The 23,234-nt window shown below is 40.2% G+C and overlaps 1 protein-coding gene across 1 annotated transcript; it reads left to right on the top strand.

The window, feature by feature from the left end:
• Positions 1-825: 825 nt before the first annotated feature.
• Positions 826-22,087, top strand: adgrf3b (adhesion G protein-coupled receptor F3b; the record flags this gene model as incomplete). Its single annotated transcript, XM_079572449.1, has 15 exons — positions 826-925; positions 9,044-9,199; positions 11,061-11,213; positions 11,278-11,339; positions 11,412-11,464; positions 11,563-11,687; positions 12,470-12,700; positions 14,460-14,699; positions 14,838-14,981; positions 15,081-15,283; positions 16,018-16,203; positions 17,942-19,264; positions 21,775-21,816; positions 21,914-21,943; positions 22,022-22,087. The coding sequence occupies 15 exons, from the start codon at positions 826-828 to the stop codon at positions 22,085-22,087; spliced, it is 3,114 nt and encodes a 1,037-aa protein (XP_079428575.1).
• Positions 22,088-23,234: the final 1,147 nt, after the last annotated feature.

Raw genomic sequence — 23,234 nt, 5'->3', positions numbered from 1 at the left:
GCTGAGGCCTCATTGCTCTTCAGTCACAGACTGAGAAGTGAAGAAGGAAGTCATGGAGCTTCTGCTTTAGACAGAACTTCAGACTTCTGCTGGATATAAGAGTTATATCATATTCTGAAACTCAAATATGGTAAAAGCAACAAATATAGGAGAAATTATTACAAAAAACAAACACGTGATTGATGCTTCTAAAGGTTGAAGAAATATTCAAATCTATGATCTGCTGGAGGTCATGTGTGTCCCAGTTCCTCTGAGTCGTGGGGGGTCATGGTGGACCGTGACAGATGTGGACAGGACTGTGGTAGATCTACTTTTACTTTACTATAGCAACTGTTGAAGAAATGAACCTCATGAGCTTCTTCTGTAACATCTGTCCACATCAGTCCTGCTGCACCACGACTCAGAGGAACTGGGACAAACATGAGGGTTTGTTTTTGTAGAATGAGAGTCATTAATAATTAACTAATATTTTAATTATATACAGGATTGTTCACACTTATTATGAAGGAATACTTTAATTTCAATCTTTTATTGTTACATCCAGCAGAAGTGTAATGTTCTAATGCAGAATCTCCATGACTTCTTTCTTCACTTCTCAGTTTGTGCCTGAAGAGCAATGAAGCCTCAGCCTTTCTACAGAAAATAAAGAGCTCACTATTTAGCGTCATGTGACTGAGACTCACGGTGTCTGACCTATAGTGTAACTCTGAAGCCAATCAGATCACAGAGACTCAGAGTGGGCGGAGCTCAAATGTGACCAAACGCCAAGATCTGAGAGAAAAATAATATTTATCACCCTCTCAAAGTATGAGCCCTTAACGGGACATGACTTCCAACATCAACACGGCCTTGTGCATCTCAGTCAAGATGCCCAACGTGAAGCAAAATAAACAGGAGAATCAAAGGGTGATTCAAAGTTGTTCCAGTAGGTTTACACACCCTGGTGGATTTGTGACTTTTTGGCCACAACCATAAACGTTATGTTTGAAGAGGCGTCAACAAGGCTGATGAAAAGTGCAAACTGTGAAATATGGAGGCGGTTCGCTGATGTTTTGGAGATGTGTGGAAACATCACTGGAAACCTGGTCAAAACTGATTTCAGGATGAATGCAGAATGGTATTAAAGCATAGTGGAGGAAAACTGTCACTCATCAGCCTGGAAGCTGCACAGGGGTCGGATGAAGAGCTGGATGTTCCAACAAGACTATGATCCAAAACACAGGGCCAAGTCGACCTCTCGTTGGCTCCAGCAAAATACATTTGAAGGTTCTGGAGTGCCCATCTCAGTCTCCTGACCTCCTGACAGCTAGAATGAAACACTCACTCTTCTGGGAGCTCCTCAGACTCCACTTTCTGACCTGTATTCTGGACAGGTGACGCGGAAGGCTCTGAGTATTCTGGCTAATGATGCTCATCCTCTTCATTGTGAATTCTGCTACTTGCCCTCTGGTTTGAGGCTTAGGGCTCCATTTGGTGGGGAAAAACAGATACAAATATTCCTTCATACCTGTAGCCATCTCCACTCTAAACTCTGAGTATAAAAGGAGTTTACAGGCACCAAATTCAGTGTGAGGGGAAAAAAGTTGTTGTATTCTCTTGTTCTGTTGTTGTACAAAAATTGCCAAGGACTCTGTTTTTGTAAGGTTTTGCACTTCGGCATCTTGTGGAACTGGTGAATGAATGCATTTTTATTTTTCTTGTCTGTTTTTATGTATCTATTTTTGTGTATCTTGTGCTGCAAAACGAATTGCCCCATCGGGGACATGAAATAAAGTGAAGTGAAATGTGCTGTTCATGCAAGACAGCCCAGGAACTTAAAGGAACTGGAGGCTTTTTACCAAGAAGAATGGGCCGCTTTACCATAAGATTCTATACAGAACCTTCTCCACAACTACCACAACAGACTCCAAGCTGTCATTGATGCTATCGGAGGCTACACATGTGTCAACTTTGGTACTTTGTTTTGTTATGGTGATTTTCTTCCACGATAAATAGCTTCACTTGAGTAAAATGCAACTTTGAGGGAGTTCAACCAAGAGAATAGCTTTATACTTATACTTCACTATATTAACCCAAATGTTTGCAAATGTTTCATGTTCAGAACACAAAGAAAATGCATCTAAAATTTCAGCCATCAAGCTCATGTTGAAATAGAAAGTCTTTGGTGAGCTACACAGAAAGGACTGGAGATCTGGTTGGAGATCCCTGGTCTACACCCACAAAGAAGAAGAAGAAGATCTTTATTTATATAGCGCAGTAACTATACAACTTTTCCTTCGCTGCCACCTAACATTAACAGATAATAATACAAAATGACCATGAATAAGCAAAGACACCGTACATGCAAGTTTACCAGAATGCAGAAATCGTAAGTGTTCATATTTTCCTTTTTCATGTTTTTTTTTATTTCAGTCATGTTAATTACATGTTTTCACATTTCATAAACAACTTTATATTATTATTATTTTCAGCAGGTATTAATTTCAAACCATAAAACACAGGTACTAATGTCATTAATGTTAAATTCTAATATTTACAGTAATTTGTAAGAAGTGGGCTGTTCTGGCAAAAGGGAGAGTAAAGTCAAGTTTTCTACGACTGGATACATCAGGTTTGAATAAAAACATCATTTGTACAGTTTGAGGCAATCGAAAAAAATCTTGCTTTATACATTATTATCAATGTTTGTAATTTTATGGGATCTTATATATTAAATAGTTGATTTGTATGTTCTCTTCTGTGCGTTTTATTTATTATTCTTATAGCTTTTTTTTTGGTATTTTTATCAGCGTTTGGATTGTAGTTTTTTTATGTGTTTCCCGAAACCTCTGAGCAGTAAAGGAAATGAGGCAGAATTAAAGACCCTTAAAGATTCACAATTTAAAAAAATATTTTACTTTATGAAGAACAGCAATATTCCTACATCATTTATTTCTAATGCTTCAGACATGAGATTTCCAATTTAATTTTTCATCCAGTGTCACACCCAAAAGCCTAAGTTCAGATACTCTTTCGATATTTCTTCCATTTAAAGACAGCAGGAGATCCACGTTTAATTCACAATTTGAAAACACCATGAATTTTGCTTTAGACACATTCAGTGGCAATTTATTTTCATCAAACCAATCCTTTATTTTCACCATTTTTTTTCCTCCATTATTTTACTCATGTCCTTCAAATTGTTTCCTGAGAAAAGGGAATTTGTGTCATCAGCAAATAACACAGACTGTAATATTTCTGGTGCTTCACATAAATCATTTATACATGGAATAAATAGTTTGGGCCCAACAATGGAACCTTGGGGAACTCCACATAAAATTGTTTAATTTTTCTGAAGTATTGCCAGCAAACTGTACAAATTGTTGTCTGTTTTCTAAATAATTTCTGATCCAATTTAAAACATTTTGAAGACATGGACCGTGCCCCTGGCCAGTGAAGCTCTAGGGGTGACAGAAGGTTGAAAAATGGATATGAATAAGTAAAAACATGAGCTCCAGATATGTCAATAATCCCGTTGGATCCAATCCTTTTTTTTTATTTTTTTATTTATCTATTTAATAAGGACAATGCATATTGATGAACAGTTGCACATGAGCACTGTAAATATGCCAGATTATAGCGGGGATGCTAGTTTCCATCTGTAGTCCCGAGGCAGGCAGCACATACACAATTTACAATTAACATAATGTGACAACAATAAATGTAACACCTAAAAGTGTTCCCAGGCCTGGTTTTCGTTTAGCCACAGTTTAAAACGTGCTTTAAAAGTGACCAGAGTTGGAGTCTCTGACTGATAAAGGGAGACTATTCCAGTACTTGGTCCTACAGTCATTGGTTGTTTGCATGAATGGTCAATCCGCATCTAGATATTGGTAAATACATTTAAATTTTGGGGTATTTTGGCTGGCTCTGGCCAATAATATGAGTTGGATAAAAAGTTATTGGGAGTTTTTGTTTTTTTTTTTGCTCATGAGGCTAATGGCTGAGAGAGAAAAGTTGCTCTTCCGGCAGGAGTTATGGATCCAGATGGAAAAGTACATTTACGGTCCTCACACCTTTTTTATGAGAGGATTTTCTCTATCATTGCTGTTGCTTCTTTATTGTTTCATCTGTAAATGTGTGACTTCCAAAGAAACACGTTACAAACTGAGAAACTTGCAGATCGCCAACTGCCCTCAAATGCCTGACGGAGCCGCAACCTCTGACCCCGTCCTGGGCCGGGAGGGTCGCTCAAGACTCCCGTGCTGGGTTCGGAAGTCGGTGGCAGCGTGACCTCCTGGAAGGAGATGTGGGATTTGCTAAACAAATACCCATGGAAAGTTGAAGGCGCTCGGGGCCACATCGCTGGAGGCAGGCTGATATGCCATTGATGCAAATGGTCCTGGGTAAACGCAGTAACGCACACAACATCAGAAGACCGGGCAGCCTGCACTCTCCACTGCGCCTGCGGGACGGACACGGCCAACGCTTCATGCTGCCAGTTTCTCTACACGGCTGTTTTTAAAGGTAGGGATTTCATCTGATGACCTTATAAGTTCTATGAGGGGAATGTTTTTGTAGATGAATGTAAAGAATGTTCAAGAAACTGCAGAGCCAAGTGTTTTGTGGCATGTTTTTATGCATTGCTTTTATGCCACTTACTCATTATGCTTTAAGGATTATCAGACTTATAGACACAGTATTTGTCCTTTAGATCCTCCATTGTTCAAGTATTGGAAAGGAAAGGTCCTGTAAATCCTCCATTGTTCAAGTATTGAAAAGGAAAGGTCCTTTAGATCCTCCATTGTCAAGTATTGGAAAGGAAAGGTCCTTTAGATCCTCCATTGTCAAGTATTGGAAAGGAAAGGTCCTTTAGATCCTCCATTGTCAAGTATTGGAAAGGAAAGGTCCTGTTAATCCTCCATTGTCAAGTATTGGAAAGGAAAGGTCCTGTAAATCCTCCATTGTCAAGTATTGGAAAGGAAAGGTCCTGTAAATCCTCCATTGTTCAAGTATTGGAAAGGAAAGGTCCTGTAAATCCTCCATTGTCAAGTATTGGAAAGGAAAGGTCCTTTAATCCTCCATTGTCAAGTATTGGAAAGGAAAGGTCCTTTAGATCCTCCATTGTTCAAGTATTGGAAAGGAAAGGTCCTGTAAATCCTCCATTGTTCAAGTATTGAAAAGGAAAGGTCCTGTAAATCCTCCATTGTTCAAGTATTGGAAAGGAAAGGTCCTTTAAATCCTCCATTGTCAAGTATTGGAAAGGAAAGGTCCTTTAGATCCTCCATTGTCAAGTATTGGAAAGGAAAGGTCCTTTAGATCCTCCATTGTCAAGTATTGGAAAGGAAAGGTCCTGTAAATCCTCCATTGTCAAGTATTGGAAAGGAAAGGTCCTTTAAATCCTCCATTGTTCAAGTATTGGAAAGGATTATGAATAAGTCAGGTCTAAAGCACAATTCTTCCAAACAGCGAGGGCAAACAGGGATAAAAATGTTCATCTGTGGCTGAGAAAATTGACAATGTTCCTGGCATTGAAGAGGTCTGTTTTGGGGACTGTTTGAGAGAAGGTAATATACAGGACATTAATTTCATTCTGGCGCTTTGTTGGTTTGACGCTGAGTGAAAAGCGCTCTATACACTTCACTCTTTTCACATTCGGTGAAGGCAGTGAGCTAAGTTTAGTGGCCAGTGCGGCTTAACTGGCCTCTAATAAATAAACCGTTTTGTGGCTTTTTGTTTCCAGTAGAACAGCGGTTTAGTCTGTGTTTGTTTTTGCTCTGCGGGCGTCGACGCCGTTACCGTACAACCGACGCCACCGTGCCCTGACAAGAAAATAAAGCGGTTTGTCGCATCTAAAAACCACATTTATCACTGGTGCACTGTTAAAAAAGCAGAAGAAAAAAAACGCCGGCCTCTGTTTGTGTTGCCGGCACACATGCAAATCGACTTCAGCGCACGGGAGATAGGCATCATTCTGTGTAAATGCAAACATAATTATAAACGCACTCTCCTGGCTATATCACCATGATCACCATTAGTTGACTTATTCAAAGAGCTTTGCGGTTCATGTGGGGGCGTGTGGTTCTGTTTTTTTTGTCACCGGGACTAGACGACTTCCAATGTGGGAACACCATCCTGCTTGATTTTGTTGGTTATTTTGAATATCAAAAAATCAAACAAACTGAGGCACTCCAAAAGTAGAGACATTAAAAAGCCTTTATTTAAACATGGCTAAATAAAGGCATGTTTAAATAAAGGCTTTTGCTGAAACGGACCAAGAAAAAGACCAAGTTTATACAACTTTTTTTTTACATCCGAGTAGCACTCCAGCCTCCCAAAACTATTTTTAACATCATTTTTGGTTTACAATGATCCTTCCGTCCCGTTTTCTTCTCGTTTCGGTCTGTACGTTCCCATCTGTCCAGAATGGCCGGACACACGGTTCCATGGTGATATTAAAATCTGTCCCGCACAGAAGGAGACGGGAGGATTACGTGCTCTTGAAGGGAAATCACTGGTGAAAATCGTGTCAATTTGCTTGAACATTTGTATTAGAATTAGCTGGCGGGGACTCAAAGGCTTTTGTGTACTTCTGTGACTTCCATGTCTGTTTCCCTATTGTGGATTCTAAAATATTTGCTTTTTCAAATGCTCCCAAACTGCTGTGCCCGTCCCGCCGGTGGCATGTTTGTTTTGTGATTTAGTTTTCAGTGGTCGAGTCTGGGGATAACTGGACTAGACTTGGTGCAGATACTGGGTCAAGGGCCTATAAGGTTATATATATATATTTTAAGTTGTCATTCTTTGACCAACATCCAGTTCATTCTTACCCAAATCTAAAAGGTTACAGCCTCATTTGAAAGCTAAGACCTGTGAAACCGGTTTAAATGAATCTTTTTCCTTGCATTGTTGACGTGTTGTTGTGGGATTTTTGCCACTTTTTCATATTTCCCTGTCACTTTTTTGCGGCTTTTTTATTTCAATTTTTATCAAATTTTTGTCACTTTTTCATAGGATTTTTGTCACTTTTTAGTTGTGTTTTAGTCACTTTTTCATCACATTTTTGTCACTTTTTCACAACTTTTTTGTCACTTTTTAGTTGTGTTTAGTCACTTTTTCATCACATTTTTGTCACTTTTTAGTTGTGTTTTAGTCACTTTTTCATCAAATTTTTGTCACTTTTTCATCAAATTTTTGTCACTTTCTCATCAAATTTTTGTCACTTTTTCACAGCTTTTTTGTCACTTTTTAGTTGTGTTTTAGTCACTTTTTCATCACATTTTTCTCACTTTTTCATCACATTTTTCTCACTTTTTCACAGCTTTTTTGTCACTTTTTAGTTGTGTTTTAGTCACTTTTTCATCACATTTTTGTCACTTTTTCACAACTTTTTTGTCACTTTTTAGTTGTGTTTTAGTCACTTTTTCATCACATTTTTGTCACTTTTTAGTTGTGTTTAAGTCACTTTTTCATCAAATTTTTGTCACTTTTTCATCAAATTTTTGTCACTTTCTCATCAAATTTTTGTCACTTTTTCACAGCTTTTTTGTCACTTTTTAGTTGTGTTTTAGTCACTTTTTCATCACATTTTTCTCACTTTTTCATCACATTTTTCTCACTTTTTCACAGCTTTTTTGTCACTTTTTAGTTGTGTTTTAGTCACTTTTTCATCACATTTTTGTCACTTTTTCACAACTTTTTTGTCACTTTTTAGTTGTGTTTTAGTCACTTTTTCATCACATTTTTGTCACTTTTTAGTTGTGTTTAAGTCACTTTTTCATCAAATTTTTGTCACTTTTTCATCAAATTTTTGTCACTTTCTCATAAAATTTTTGTCACTTTTTCACAGCTTTTTTGTCACTTTTTAGTTGTGTTTTAGTCACTTTTTCATCACATTTTTCTCACTTTTTCATCACATTTTCCTCACTTTTTCATCACATTTTTCTCACTTTTTCACAGCTTTTTTGTCACTTTTTAGTTGTGTTTTAGTCCCTTTTTTATCACATGTCACTTTTTCATCACTTTTTGTCACTTTTTCATCACATTTTGTCACTTTTTAGTTGTGTTATTTCCACTTTTTCATCGCATCAGTGCCACCTCTTTTAGCAATTTTTCGTTGCTCTTTAGTTGTGTTTTCATCCTGGTTTTTACTTTCATTTTTGTCGCAATTTTGACTTTTTACATTTTCGATTTGGGTAAAACCGAACTGGAGAAAAATGTGCTTGGTTCAGGCCGGGGGTTGAGAACATTACATTATACAAATATAAGTGGTATTTGGGTATTTGGATTGTGGGTCCTGACACCGACTCAGAACCACTGCTTCATGGGGGCGACAGTGTCTCCGGTGATAGCGCGGGTCATCTTGTCGGACCCCCGGCTATCGCAGGTGCACACTGCCCTTATGCTCTTGGGCAAAATATTCCACCCACGTTGCCCCCCCAGTGTACATTGGTGTATTATTAAGCATGTAAATGGGTGAAAAGACCTTGAAGTAAAACGCTTTTGAGTGCCTTATGACCATTTACCATGTGTGTAGTTACGGCTCTTGTAAGTGTTGCTGTTCAGGGGAACCCACTCAAGGCCCATAGTTGCTTGGATAGATCCAGCAATACATAACAAAAGTAAAGAGTAGTGTCTGCCTTGATGATTTTTTTCCTCCACTGCAACAATTCGAGTTTGTCTCCCTGATTTTGAGAGCTGTTCTTGAAGATTCTCTTTATTTTCTCTATAGGCCACACTATCTTTCAAGAACAATGTGGACAAGGGGATTTCTATTTCTCATCGGTGCCTTTTACACCTACACAGAGGTAATGAAAGTCTTCTTCTTCTACATACACACTGAGTTTGCATTTGTAATGGATACGTAAATGCTGTTGCTTTCATTCTTTCCAACAGGTCTTGCAATCACCTGTTTTAGCACGTAAGTATTCATGTTGCTTCTGGCTATGGGGAGGTCTGACCGTATGACATTCTTTTGGCTAGGTCCAGTAAAGAGCTCGGTGTTGTGTACCATGGCAATTTCTGCTCATTTGAATTGTAAATATCACTTTTACTGCCGTTGTAGAGGACTATTACATCTCTGAGTTGATGGTGGAAAGCAACGTCACTTTGGACGCACAGACCATTTTGTCCGTCCTGAGCAACATCACGACGCTCTCCGTCCGGGACTCGAATGGAGCCACGCATGAAGTCACCTTCGTGCACACCGAGTCGGTCGCAGGTAATAACGATAATACATCACATGAAATAAAAAAAAAGGTTTCACATCAATACTGTCAGTGGTGGTGAGCCCTGTGGTGGCTGCAGCTGCCGTGAGGCTGGGGTGGAGTGACAAAAATACAGTTCCCGGCGTGTCTGCACCAACCGCCTCTCCGACCAGTGTTCATTTTGACAACATATTTTATTGTAGTTTTAGTCTTAGTCTTTTGACTAAAATGTAATTTCATTTTAGTCAAGATTTAGTCAAATAAAACTTTTCAATTTTAGTCTAGTTTTAGTCAACTAACATTAAAACTAATTTAGTCGACTTTGCATTGATAATATTCATTATAATCATATTTAATGTTGTTCCTCTGCTTCATGGAGCTGCTCCACATGAACAAAGCTCAGAGCTGATCCTTTGGCAGAGAATTTACATGATCTGAGGCTCTTTCAAACTGTCAATAGAAGTTTGGATGATTTTAGTCTCTCCTTTTCATTTTTATTTAGTCTTATTTTAGTCGACTAAAATATCTGGACATTTTAGTCATAGTTTTAGTCTCATGAGAAACGTTTAATTTAGTTTTAGTCCTATTTTAGTCGTCAAAAATATCACTTTGACTAAAATTAAGACTAAATATTTTAGTCGACGAAATTAACACTGTCTCCAACAACCACCGATCCCTCTCTCACACGCACCTCATGCACATTGTAAAGTGGTTGCTCAAGGGTACAACAACAGTATGAGCAATTTGGAGCAAGGTTCAATCATCAAAACCTACTTGTATGCAGTCTTAATTTCTTCGACTAAAATATTTAGTCTTAATTTTAGTCAAAGTGTTATTTTTGACGACTAAAACTGGACTAAAACTAAATTAAAACATTTTCATGAGACTAAAACTATGATACTTGAACTCCTCCACTTGAGGCAATTTACTGATCGATCTACGTTCCCACCCTCACCTATGGTCATGAGATTTGGGTCATGACTGAAAGGACAAGATCGCGAATACAAGCGGCCGAAATGAGTTTCCTTCGCAGGGTGGCTGGGCGCACCCTTCGAGATCGGGTGAGGAGCTCAGTTACCCGGGAGGAGCTCGGAGTAGAGTCGCTGCTCCTTCACGTCGAAAGGAGCAGCTGAGGTGGCTCGGGCATCTGTTCCGGATGCCTCCTGGTCGCCTCCCGCGGGAGGTGTTCCAGGCATGTCCTAGTGGGACAAGGCCTCGTGGAAGACCCAGGACACGGTGGTGGGACTATGTCTCCGAGCTGGCCTGGTGTCGCCTCGGGGTCAGAACAGCTGGAGGAGGTGTGTGTGGACCGGGAAGTCTGGGCATCTCTGCTGAGACTGCTGCCCCCGCGACCCGGCCCCGGATAAAACGGAAGAAAATGGATGGATGGAAACTATGACTAAAATGTCCAGATATTTTAGTCGACTAAAATAAGACTAAATGAAAATGAAAAGGAGAGACTAAAATCTTCCAAACTTCTATTGAGCGTCTGAAAAAGCCTCAGATCATGTAAATTCTCTGCCAAAGGATCAGCTCTGAGCTTTGTTCATGTGGAGCAGCTCCATGAAGCAGAGGAACAACATTAAATATGATTATAATTAATATTTTTAATGCAAAGTCCACTAAATTCGTCTTAAATTTAGTCGACTAAATTTACTTGCAATTTTAGTCGACTAAAACTAGACTAAAATTAAAGATATTTTTTTGACTAAAACTAGACTAAAAGACTAAAACTAAATTAAAATATGTTGTCAATATTAACACTGCTTGTGTGAAGCCTTTGGGCAAAACACCCTCATTGTGGATCATCATAGCTCTTGCGCAGCCTTGTACATTTCATTTCCGCAGAAGTAACTATCTGTCGGTCTCTTTCAGAGTGCCTCCTTGTTGGAGTTGAAACAACCTGCAACTGTTCCGCCGGATACATCTGGAGCAATTTCGTGTGCTACAACCACAACTGCTGCCGTGAAACCCCATGCAACAGCAACGTGTCCTTCATCACGCCCCTCTGTGTCGCAAAGGTTCCAAGTAAGTCAGTTTGGAGTTCTTCTGGTTTGTGGAGGCTGATTCTGACTGTTCTGTTTTATTGCAGTTTATATCAATGGTTCGGTGACTCTGTCTTCAGGCTCGTGGCTCACGGCCAATACAGAAACGGTGAGCCTCCAGATCCCTGAAAATGCTGATCCTTAGTGTTTTGTCCACACTAACTTTGTCTGTCTTCTAAAGCTTACAGACAAATTTGAACAACTGAACGGTTTTGAGTCACTGAACATTACGGGGTACTTTCGTCATACTTTTTTGGCTTATTTATATCACAGAGTACAGTAAGTGGCTCTTCATAGACGTGAATGACATATTATGGCTCCTTGGTTCTCAGGACACCCGGTGTTGCCGCTGACTTTGAAGTTGGACTAAGCATCAAATTTGAGACCTCCACACTTCAGGATATCTTGAATACTCTGCAGACTGTTCTGATGGCATACATACGTGTAGACACCAAGGGTCAGTGCACGTGTTTCTCCTGAATATTTCAATCACCGAAGCATCCTCCACCTAGGGAACCAGGTCATTAGTATTCAAGAAATATCTGAAAGGAGCTTATCCACATGTCAATTCTATTTCCAAGCAAACCATGCCTTTTAAGTCATTTCTTTGCATAGTCACACAGCACCAGTCTATATCACACTACAATGATGACCAAACCTTCTGTTGGTCTGTAAATGCAGTAAATTAGAATAACTGCCTTGTATAAAATGTCTCTCTCAAAATGGCTGTAGTGAATGTCTTGAAATCGGCCTCTGTCTCTTTAAGAACCTCTGAGCCTTTCCGACACGCCCCCTCCACACACTGTCTGTGGCATCAGTGGGGAGGGGGTTCTGCTGAGGAGCAGTGGTTGGTTACTCGGCTGGTGACGAAAGCTCGGAGGCGTCTCCAGGAGGTGGGGGCGTTCCTAGGAGGACTCAGGCAAACCTATCCCTAAAATGGCCGCCATCAGAGTTTTTACAGATTACTCAAAAATACGTGAATGTGCCAAGGCAACACTTCAGGCATGTTTTTAATGAGGGAATGACAGAATAACATGATGTAAAGCTTGAAAAAGTCCATTTTGCATAATACCCCCCCTTTAAGAGCTTCCATTCTGTATTTCTCATATAAAGATTAAATTAAAGATTAAAAACAGCTTTATTGTCAGATTATCCACATGAAGGGAAGGGAGAGAGTTCATTTTGAGACTGTATTAAGGAAGTGACGAATCAACTTGTCAAAATGGACTCTGTTAACAGGAATGGTCCGCATTGACCACCCAGAGACGAAAGTGTGCTACCACTCCGTCCCGACTCTCACGTGCACGTTTGAGGAGTCTACTGTCGAGTCCGGCTGGAACATGAGCACCACGTTTGAGCGATTTGAGCTGAACAACGGCAGCGTGGTGACTCTGAACCAGGCCTGCGCCACCCCGGAGTTCAAGTCCTGTGTTGCAGTCGAGCTCGAAAAAGTGACAGGCGCCTGGGAAGGCAAGTCCGTTCAGAAATGACATGCACATTCAAATGCTGGGTTTCTGGGGACAAAATGCTGCATCCGTGGCCTCAGTGTTTATGGTTGTATAAAATATAGGGGGATACTGGACTGTGTTGTTAATATAAATGATCAAAGTTAACTTTCCTGTCAGATGTATCTATTGTGAAAATATGCCAGTGATTGGTACTGGATTATTGGCACAATAACGACATCACATTATCCTCAGGACTGTAGGTTTTGCTCACTGTATGAACAAGAATGTGTTCTGAAAAAATGTCTTTAAGGAACAGGCCACCGTTTTTCCATACTGAGATATATACTTACCTGAGCGTAAACAAGTTGATGAGTAGCTGTCTGGTCTTTAGGCGCGCGCTCATTCTCGTTAAAATACCAAAGATGTTGTTAGCATTTAGCCTCTCCTCCTCTCCTCTATGGGGTGAGTTTGGAAGCGACCAAGCTCCTCCACGTTTACACTATTTAAGGCGAGACACGGCAGGTGAAAGTATTGATTTTTCACGCAGTGGTCGAAGTGGAGATTTTTATCTATTTTCCTCCCTTTACATCTTAGTTTTCATGTCAGATATAAAAATGATGATGTTTATTTTATGATGTTTTGTCTGCGAGGTGGGGGCGACCCGGAAGTAGAAAGGCCGTCTTTCCCGCGGGTTTTCATTCATAAATATTGACAGATTTTACATCCACGTGTCCTGCTAAGGGGCCCCGTGATGACGCTTTCACCCAAATATGGTGTTTTTCCTCCTACGAGACGCTGGAGCGGAAGAGTTGAAGAACGGGCCGAGCATGCGCACTCGCTACAAAACTTCAGGGCTGGTTTTCTCTGAATGAGAGAAGCCGCACCCGGGCAGAGCCTGAGCCCTTATAGAAGCTCCCACAGACTCCAAACTGTACAGTCTGAGACCTGACAAGATTTTGAAGGTTTTTTCAGAGGGATTTTTTAATATCTAATTCCAAGCCTGATTTATTCAACTTTGAAACCAAAAAAACAGGCGGAATTTGAGTTTTTACAGATTTTTTCACTGATTAGTTTATTGAAAAACAAAACATCCAAAATCCCCTCTGAAAAAATCTTAGTTACTAAAATGTCAATAAAATAAAACCATACCATTTAATCTGGCTCAATTCATTATTTTGATTTTTTTTGCCCAAAATATAGGCAATTTTGGCCATTTTAATGCTCAAAATGCCTTATTTTTTATGTGAAAACATAAAATGACAGAAAAAATGCAATACCTTTTTTTCTCATATTTATATCTGTTCAGCAAAAGTTTCAAATTGACATCTCTACATTTTTTTTTTTTTCCCTATTCACCTGCAGTGTCTCGCCTTAAACACGGTTACGTGAGTATTTAGACGAACCAAATATAGTTAGACAAAAATTAATTTTCTAAGCGGATAAAAAGGGGAACTATATTGTAATAACACCTTAGGAGCACTTCGAAGTCCTTCACTCCTAAAGAACTCTGGAGATATTACTGCGCAGACGTCAAAGTGCTCTTAAGGTGTTATTACGCCTTACAATATAGCACCCATTTTCGCTTGTCCCCATAGAGGAGAGGACGAGAGGCTAAACGCTAACAACATGTTCGGTCTTTTTGCGTGACTGAGCGCACGCGCAAAGACCAGACAGTTATGCATTAACTCATCTAAGCTCATCAGCACATATCTCAGTATGGAAAAAAACGGCAGCCTGCTCCTTTAAAGCCCAATCACACGTAATTCTCGCGTGCTTCTTAGGAACGTACGAGTGCGGCTTCACCTCGGGCTCGGTGCGGCACACAGCCACGGCCTACCTGAGCGTGGCCCGTCTCCCAGACACCATTCTGCTCACAACTGACCCCATCACCGGGGACTGCTCGAGTGTGGATTCTGCGGGCTCCATAAATGTCAAAGTCACAACCTCCATTCCAAAAACCAACAACACGTATAGATTTGAATGGACGTACAATGGAGTAAAAGACACAGCCCAACCTGAAGGTGAGTCACTTGTTTTCTCCGGTGATAATCCACGTTCATAGGAGCATGTGGCTACGGTTTATTTGAAAGAAAATGCACAAAATAGTGAAGCTGATACATATCTATATTGTCTATAAAAGGTTTCATTTTGTATTTTAGATGCTGACAAAGACACGACCAGGTACATTTTTGACGTACCGATAAGCTGCATGAAAGTCCCAGATCCGCAGATTGTCTCTGTTACTTTCACTAATGACATTGATCAATCTAAGACCGCAAGTGTGACCATTCCTGTCATCTACGGTACGTCCATTTCTTTCTCGGTTGAATCTCAGTTGATGTGTTTGATGTCTGCTACCGCCCTGCCTCCTGCTACACTACACTGTGATATTTGTGTGCCAGAGGGGGAAGCGTTTTGTGCGGGGGAAGTGGTGAACGCAGAAACGTGGCCGAAGACTCCGAAAGGAGACACGGCCGTCAAGCACACGTGCCCGGCCGGCAGGGTGGGCTACAGGACGCGCACCTGCGAAACAAACAGCGTGTGGGGCGCCGTGTTCGACCACTGCGTCAACGAGGAGCTCAACAAGATCTCGAATGCAGCGGATGTGAGTGCGTTCTTCAAGCATAAAAGCCAAGGCCGTGGGAACCCAGGGTGCTGAGGGCGCTGCAGCGCTCCCCTGGTGGATAGTTTGTGAACTGCAGGCAATAATAACCCCTTAACTCCCACCTGAACCGAGCCCTTTTTCTCCAGCTTTACCCCCCAGTCCAAAAGCTTCTGGAAAAAAGGTGAGAAAATGGCAACAAGACTGAGACGAAAACAAGGATGAAAGTGTGAAAAAAGTGAGAAAACATTGACGAAAAAGTGACAAAAAATTTACAAAAAATGACAAAAATGGACAAAAAATGGGGGAAAAAAAGAGAAAAATTTGACGAAAAATTGCAACAAAAAAAAGGACGAAAAAGTGATAAGAATTTGACAAAAAAATGCGAATAATTTGACGAAAAAGTGACAAAAAAGTCACGAAAATTTTACAAAAATGAGACGACTGCCCAACAAAAAAAGTGATGAAAAAAAATCTGATGTGAGGAAAAAGATCCATTTAGTTTTGTAGGTCTTTCAAATGAGGCGTTACACTGGCCTACAGGATTTGGGTAAAGGTGAACTGGAGAAAATGCTCTCGGTTCAGGCGGGAGTTAAGAGGTTAATAAATAGGATTCATGCACAGAAAAAGTATTTTGGGGGTACATTTTGTCCCTAACTAAAATATCTTCCCACGGCTCTGATAAAAGCCATCCATGTATATCATCTTGAAGAGTTTTTTTTTTCTTCGTTCCGTAGAGTTTTCTGAAAGGCATGGGCGCGACAGAAGAGGTGGCTCTGGACATATTCAGCAGTCTTGAAAACAACACCGAGTCGGCCGGCGCGGACAGTGACAACATAGCCGACCTGACTGCTTCTGTCAAAGTCCTGGACATAATGGCACAAGCTTCCAGAAATGTTGCTCTGGGAGAGAAAGTCCTTCCTGTAAGAAGTTTTTTTTATTTATTTGTGTGTGTGTGTGTGTCTTATCAATGTGGTTCAATGAAAACAAACATATTAAAACTCAACACTTTTGGCATGAACATTTTTCACAAGAGTAGGGCTCCTTCACCAGAAGTCCCACACTGCAAAAAGTAATTAACTTTTTGCAAAAAGTAATTATCTCAATTTGAGCATAATAATCCAAATTTTAGCTGTTTTGACCAGGTACGTTGTTCTTGGGCATTTTTCCTAGATTAGTTCACTTGTTCTGAGATGTTTCTGACTCGTTTCAATACATTTCGTTCTTATTTCAGGTCATTTTCTTTGCCAATGGGGTAAGAAAATTGGTCTTATCTCATTGGCAATTTTACTTTCTTATTTCAAGCGAGATTTACCCTAGAACCAGTTTGAAATGTCCTCAACAAGCAAAGTAAACTTGCTCCGATCAAGAAAAATGTCTAAATTTGCGAAAAACGCTCAAAACACGATATGTTTCCTCAATTCAAGTCATTTAAATGTGAAATTAGCATCCATAAAGTTTAGCAGAATAACAGCTAATGCTTTGTTAGTTATTGTTAAAAGCAATTGAGCTTTTGTTCCCCTCTCTGGAAAGGAAAGTGAGCACATGTGTATCTGGTTAGTACCAGGATGACACCACCAGGAGCTGTGAGTTTGGGGCATGGTGGTTTAGTGTTGAAGCATTCATCCATGGATCCAAAGGTCAGTGATTAGAATCCAGCTCCAATCAGTGCATGCTGCTGTTGTGTCCTTGGGCAAGACACTACACCCTTCTTGCAAATGTAGCCACGATGGTGGTTGGAGGGTCCGATGCCACAGATTGGTCGTCTACCCCCGAGAAGTTGTGGCTACAATCATAGCTTGCTACCTCCGGGATATTTCTGCGTATTTGACCTTGTTGTGACCCAGCGACTGTATGAGTGGTCAGCATGGCGCCTTTACTTTCCATCAAAGTGGTCTCCACACTGCTCAGGATCAAGTGTTTGGAAGATTTTCACTGCTGACGAGCCCTCTCACCAGAAAACCTACGAAACAATTGATCCTGGTGCGATGCAGAGACCAGCGTGAGCAAAAGTAAAGCCGCCATGCTGACTCATACAATCGCAGGGTCACTACCAGTGTTCATTTCGTCGACTAAAATATTTAGTCTTAATTTTAGTCAAAGTGACATTTTTTGAGACTTTTGAGACTAAAACTATGACTAAAATGTCCAGATATTTTAGTCGACTAAAATAAGACTAAATAAAAATGAAAAGGAGAGACTAAAATAATCTTCTATTGAGCGTCTGAAAGAGCCTCAGATCATGTAAAGTCACTGCTAAAGGATAAGCTCTGAGCTTTGTTCATGTGGAGCAGCTCCATGAAGCAGAGGAACAAGATTAAATATAATTTTAATGAATATTATCAATGCAAAGTCGACTAAATTGGTCTTAAATTTAGACGACTAAATTTACTCGCAATTTTAGTCGACTAAAACTTACATTTTAGTCAAAAGACTAAAACTAAATTAAAATATGTTGTCAAAATTAACACTGGTCACTACAAGGTCAAAAACTTTTTTTTCGCATAAAAAGTTGCATAATGCACCTTTATGTGAAGCTCTACACATTCTACATATCTTTAGAGAGTAATAATAGGGTAAAGTTTGGTTAGAAATGAGCTAGCACATACAGCACAATGGGACTGTATATGATCTGATGTGCATCTTCATCTTCTCTTGCAGTCAATGGTCACTGCTTGCAGCAACATGTTAAACAAGACCTGGACCAAGGTCAACGATACTGTTCTCCACAACATGTCTGCAAATTACCTGGAATCTTTGGAGAACCTTGTACACAATATCGGCGTGAACACCTCAAAAAACAGCACCGATTTCAACACGCCAAACATAGATCTGAAATACTGCGCCGGGTCGGACTGCAGAGTGCAGGTTTTCGGGGCTGCCGTCAAAATGAACAAATCGGACGGCATTATGAAGACAGTCGGGGTGAAGAATCTCATGCAGAAACTAAGAAACACCTTCAAGGGCACCACGAGCACTGATCTCATCGTATCCACCACGCTGCAATACAACAGCGACAAAAACTTATACATTGAGATGGACTTCCCTGTAAAAGCAGAGGAGGACCAAAAAGCTGTTTGCGCTTTCTGGGACACCGTTAAGGACAATTTTGACGATAAAGGGTGCGAGCTGAAAAGCGCTGTTGGACAAAACAGAAGCGGGGTAACTTGCGTGTGCAACCACCTGACCTCCTTCTCAGTGCTGATGTCCCGTGGCGACGTCTCCAACCCTGTGCTGGACGTGATAACCTACGTGGGACTGGGGGTGTCCGTTGTCTGCCTTGTCCTCTTCCTCATCATCGAGTATTTGGTGTGGGGCGCCGTGGTCAAGACCAAACTGTCCCACTACCGTCACACAGCCATGGTGAACATCGCCTTCTTCCTGTTGCTCGCCGACATTAGCTTCCTGGCCTCCATCGAACCGTCCAAGCTCTCCGAAAGCACGTGCCTCGCCCTGACGGTTTGCAAGCATCTGTTCTTCCTGGCCAAATTCTGCTGGATGTTTTGCCTGAGTGCCATGCTCGTGCACCAGCTCATCTTCGTCTTCAACCCCCTCCGCAAAAAGGTCTTCATGTACCTCTCCAGCATCGTGGGCTACATCGTCCCCATTCTGATCGTGGGTTCCACTTACGTCTACTATAAGTACACCAACAAGCCCTATTACGAACCAAAGCTGTGCTGGCTCACGTACGAGCGCCTGTTAGTGGGCTCTCTGCACGCCTTCCTTCTGCCCATTGGAACGATCCTCCTGGCCAATATCTTCTCCATGGGAGTTGTGATCATGACCCTGCTGAAGTCCTCCAAGAACGACACCAGCAAGACCGATGAGAAGGACACGGCGAAAAGCATCATCAAAGTCATCTTGGTCCTCGCGCCAGTGTTCGGAGTGACGTGGTCCATTGGCTTCTGCCTGGTTGTGTTCAACTCAGCCCATCCTGCGTATCCGTTCTTCAACTACACCTTCACCATTGTCAATTCCTTTCAGGTAATCAGGCTATTGGTTACAATTACAAAGGGGGGAAGAAAGCAATCAATCACTTACTTGTCATCCACACAGGTCTGACATATACTTTCAGTTCTTAGTTTTCAAAAAATGTGGGCTGATTTCCTACACTGCAAAAAGTACCCCACTAAAAACAAGGAAAACAATCTTAAAATAAGACATTTTGTCTGCCAATGGGGTCAGCATTTTTTTCTTGCTAAGAATTCTTGTTTCTAGAATATTTTTCTTATTGTAAAGCAAGAAAGAAACACTAAAGCAAATAAAGCTAGAATTAAGCAAAATTTCCTCAGAAAATGGATTAATTTAAGGAAAACATTCTTGTTTAGTGAAAAATTGTGGGGTATTTTACTTAAATGTTGCTTGATTTAAGTAAAATGTTCTAAATTACACACATTTTTGAGCAAAATGTTCTTAATAAATACTAATATTTAAGGAAAATATTGCCAGCGCCCGGGGACCCGTCTCCATGATGTGGAGCCAGGCTGATGGTCAGAATCACCTATTGTACATGTTTTTAGTGGTAGGAGAAACATACGCAGACACAGGGAGAACATGCTCCACACAGAAAGGCCCCGTCCTGGTGGGAATCGAACCCGGGACCTTCAAGCTGTGACACCGAGCCGCCCACTTTAAAGAATGGAATGTATTATCTCTCTGTGAGAATCAGTTCTTACATTAAGAGTTGTATTATTTGTCTAAAGCTGAAGAAGATTCAAAAAGTTTTTCTTTCTTGTTACAAGAAAAAATATCATGTTTTTTAGCAAATATATCTGAACAAGAAATGGCCAGATTTTATTTCCTAAAATACGATTTTTTTTCTCAAGAAAACTTTGCTCGGCAAAACATTATTACTTTTTAGGGAAAAAATAAGAACTTATTATTTGAAGAAAGACATTTTTACTTGCTGAGAATCCACTTTTTGCAGTGTAAATCCTGGATCAAAAACTGAACACAGAAAAAAAAAACAAAGATCTGCACAGGCTGACGCAATGGCTCGCCAGTTTATTGGCACTAAAACGTCACTGTGATGCCAATAAACTGGTGAGCAATCGCATCAGCCTGTGCGGATGTTGTTTGTTGTTTTATCCGTGTAAACAAAAACGTGACAAAAAAGCAATGAAAACAGCACAAAAGAGGCAAGAAACCCTGCTGAATATGCAAAAAAAAAACTACAAAAAAGCAACAAATACACGACAGAAAAGCAACAAAAATGGGACACAAACACAGCGACAACGTGACAGAAAAGTTTAGATCAGTTTTGTCGGTCTTAGCTTTCAAATGAGGCGTTACAGTTTTTAGATTTGGGTAGTGCTGAACTGGAGAAATGCGCTCAGTTAAGGTGGGGGTTAAGAGGGTATCTCTGAGACACTATTTTCTTTTTTTAAATATATATTTTCCTAGTAACAGATATTACACGATTTACCGTCACTCTTTTCTCCTGTTGTTCATGTAAAAATGATTTTGATTGATTTAAGAGCATTTCACACTGTTTAGTTTATCCACCATCTTTCAAGATATGTTTAAACAGGTACTCCAGCAAATCCAGGCTTTGGCAATGGCTAAATTATTATGACAATTTTTGACTGTAAACTTCAATGATAGATGAATTATTTTGGTTTTCTGTTACTCGGAGATATCTTCAGCAGCCTCAGCAATTAGTATATAAAAGCAAAATCAATTTAATTAAAAAAAGACAGTCGTTTTTGTCCAGTTTCATGTACATTTTATAACTAACGGGTGTCTGTGTTACCATAATCCCACTAAATGTGTACATAAGGCGAGACACAGCAGGTGAATAGGGAAAAAATGTATATTTACAGATATCAATTTGAAACGTTTGCTGTAGATTAACTGGCATAAATGTGAGAAAAAAATGCATTGCAAGTTTTCTGTCATTTTATCTTTTCGTGTTTCATGCCTAAAAATGCCCCAAATTTCCCATCTTTTCGGCGACATTCAAATGTATGGTTTCATTTTATTGATGAATGAGTTGCCAACCAGAGGGGATTTTGGATTTCTTGTTTAGTTTTAAAATAAGCTGTTTTTTAGTGTAAGAATTTGTAAAAATGTAATTTTCGCCTTATTTTTTGACATTCAAAACTCAATAAATGGGGCTAGAGATTAAATAATAAAAAATCCCTCTGGAAAAATCAAATATTGTTCAGTCCAAGGCTGGAAAATGTGAAGTCTTTAGGTCCGACTGACGTGGACATAGTGTCGCCACAATGACAGAAAAATGTGTTTTGAGAAAAAGGCCCTTGAAATTGCATTCTCCCATATAAGTCTATGGGGGGAAATTGAATCAGCGCAATATTTAAACATGTCATTGTGAAGATTAGGCATAATTTCTGTTTCCGGGTGAAAGTTTATATGTTCAGAGACCAATTTGGCCCAAAACCTAAAAACTGAAAAAATTGCCTGTAGTGTCTCCCCTTTAACACACTCTGCTAAAATGGTGACAAAAGATTTATTTCCTGTTTCTTGTTCACCAGGGCCTGTTTGTTCTGCTGACCGGGTTCATGGCGGAGCAGAAAGTACGTCGGCAATATTTGATTTAACATCATAAAGATAGATTGGAGGGATTATTCCTGTATTTATCAACTCATTCCTCTTTTTTTTCCTCCCCCCCAGGTCAAAGATGAGATGTTCAAGATCGTTAAGGTAAGCAAGACTCTCAAACTACTGCAATACACGGCGGTTGATCAGCTAATGAATAATCTTTTATCCGTTTCTGTGCAGGGCAAAAATGGAACAAGCGACAGCACCAAGAATCTCACCTCCACCATGTACACCAAAGACAAGTGAGGGTCAGAGCTCAGTGTGTAGTAGGAGCTAACCACGGTTACTGGTAAATATGTAGGACTTCTGGTTTTCTGGTTTATGTGATGAAGCAATAGCCTTAAGACGAAACAGTGCACTACAAAAAGTAAATATCAAGCATTGGCTTAAATGACTTGAATTGAGGAAATGTATCTTGTTTTGAGCGGTTTTCACTCATTTAGACACTTTTCCTGATCGGACCAAGTTTGCTTTGCTTGTTTGAGGACATTTCAGACCAGTTCTGGGGTAAATCTCGCTTGAAATAAGAAAGTATAATTGCCAATGAGATAAGACCAATTTTCTTTCCCCATTGGCAATGAAAATGACCTGAAATAAGGACGAAATGTGTCGAAACGAGTCAGAAACATCTCAGAACAAGTGAAATAATCTAGGACAGATGCCCAACAACTTCTTAACAAGTCAAAACAACTAAAATTTGGATTATTATGCTCAAATTGAGATGTTTATACTGATCTAGTTAAATACTTTTTGCAGTGTGGATCTAGAAGAAGCATATGTTTAGATACAAAAATGTAGGTTTTGTCCAAAAGGTTCAGTATGCAACTTTTATGTGGGGAAAAAAAGTTGATATTTGTGCGTATTTGACCTTGTAGTGTCACAGTGGCTGTATGAGTTGTTACCGTGGCGCCTTTACTTTCCAATACAGTGGTCTCTATGAAGCTCCAGGGTCAATTGTTTGGAAGGTTTTCACCCTCTCACCAAAAAAACCTGCAAAGCAATTGATCCTGGAGCATTGTGTGATGGAAAGTAAAGGCGTCGTGCTGACCACTCATACAGGCACTGTGTCACCAACACTGTGATCCAGGGAAAACCGGTTGAAATAGTCTCCGAATACAAGTACCTCGGGACTATTATCGACAAGGACTAGCGCTTTGAGTCCAACACTGACGCCATCTGCAAAAAGGTGCAGCAAAGACTCTTCTTTTCGAGAAAAATTAATTAATTTAGAGTTTGTAATGTCCTCATGACTATCTTTTACCAGTCTTTTATTGAGTCAGTTTTAACATTTTGTTTTGTATCTTGGTTTGGGGCTCCTTCTGTGACCAAGAAAAATTGTTTGATGAAGTTGGTCAGAGTAGCAGGTAAAATCATTGGTGCAAAGGGTTGTACG

The sequence above is a fragment of the Gobius niger genome (assembly GCF_951799975.1).
Source record: "Gobius niger genome assembly, chromosome: 15".
Taxonomy (NCBI): Eukaryota; Metazoa; Chordata; class Actinopteri; order Gobiiformes; family Gobiidae; genus Gobius; species Gobius niger.
The sequence above is the reverse complement of the archived record's forward strand: the minus strand, read 5'-3'. Positions and strand labels throughout refer to the sequence as shown.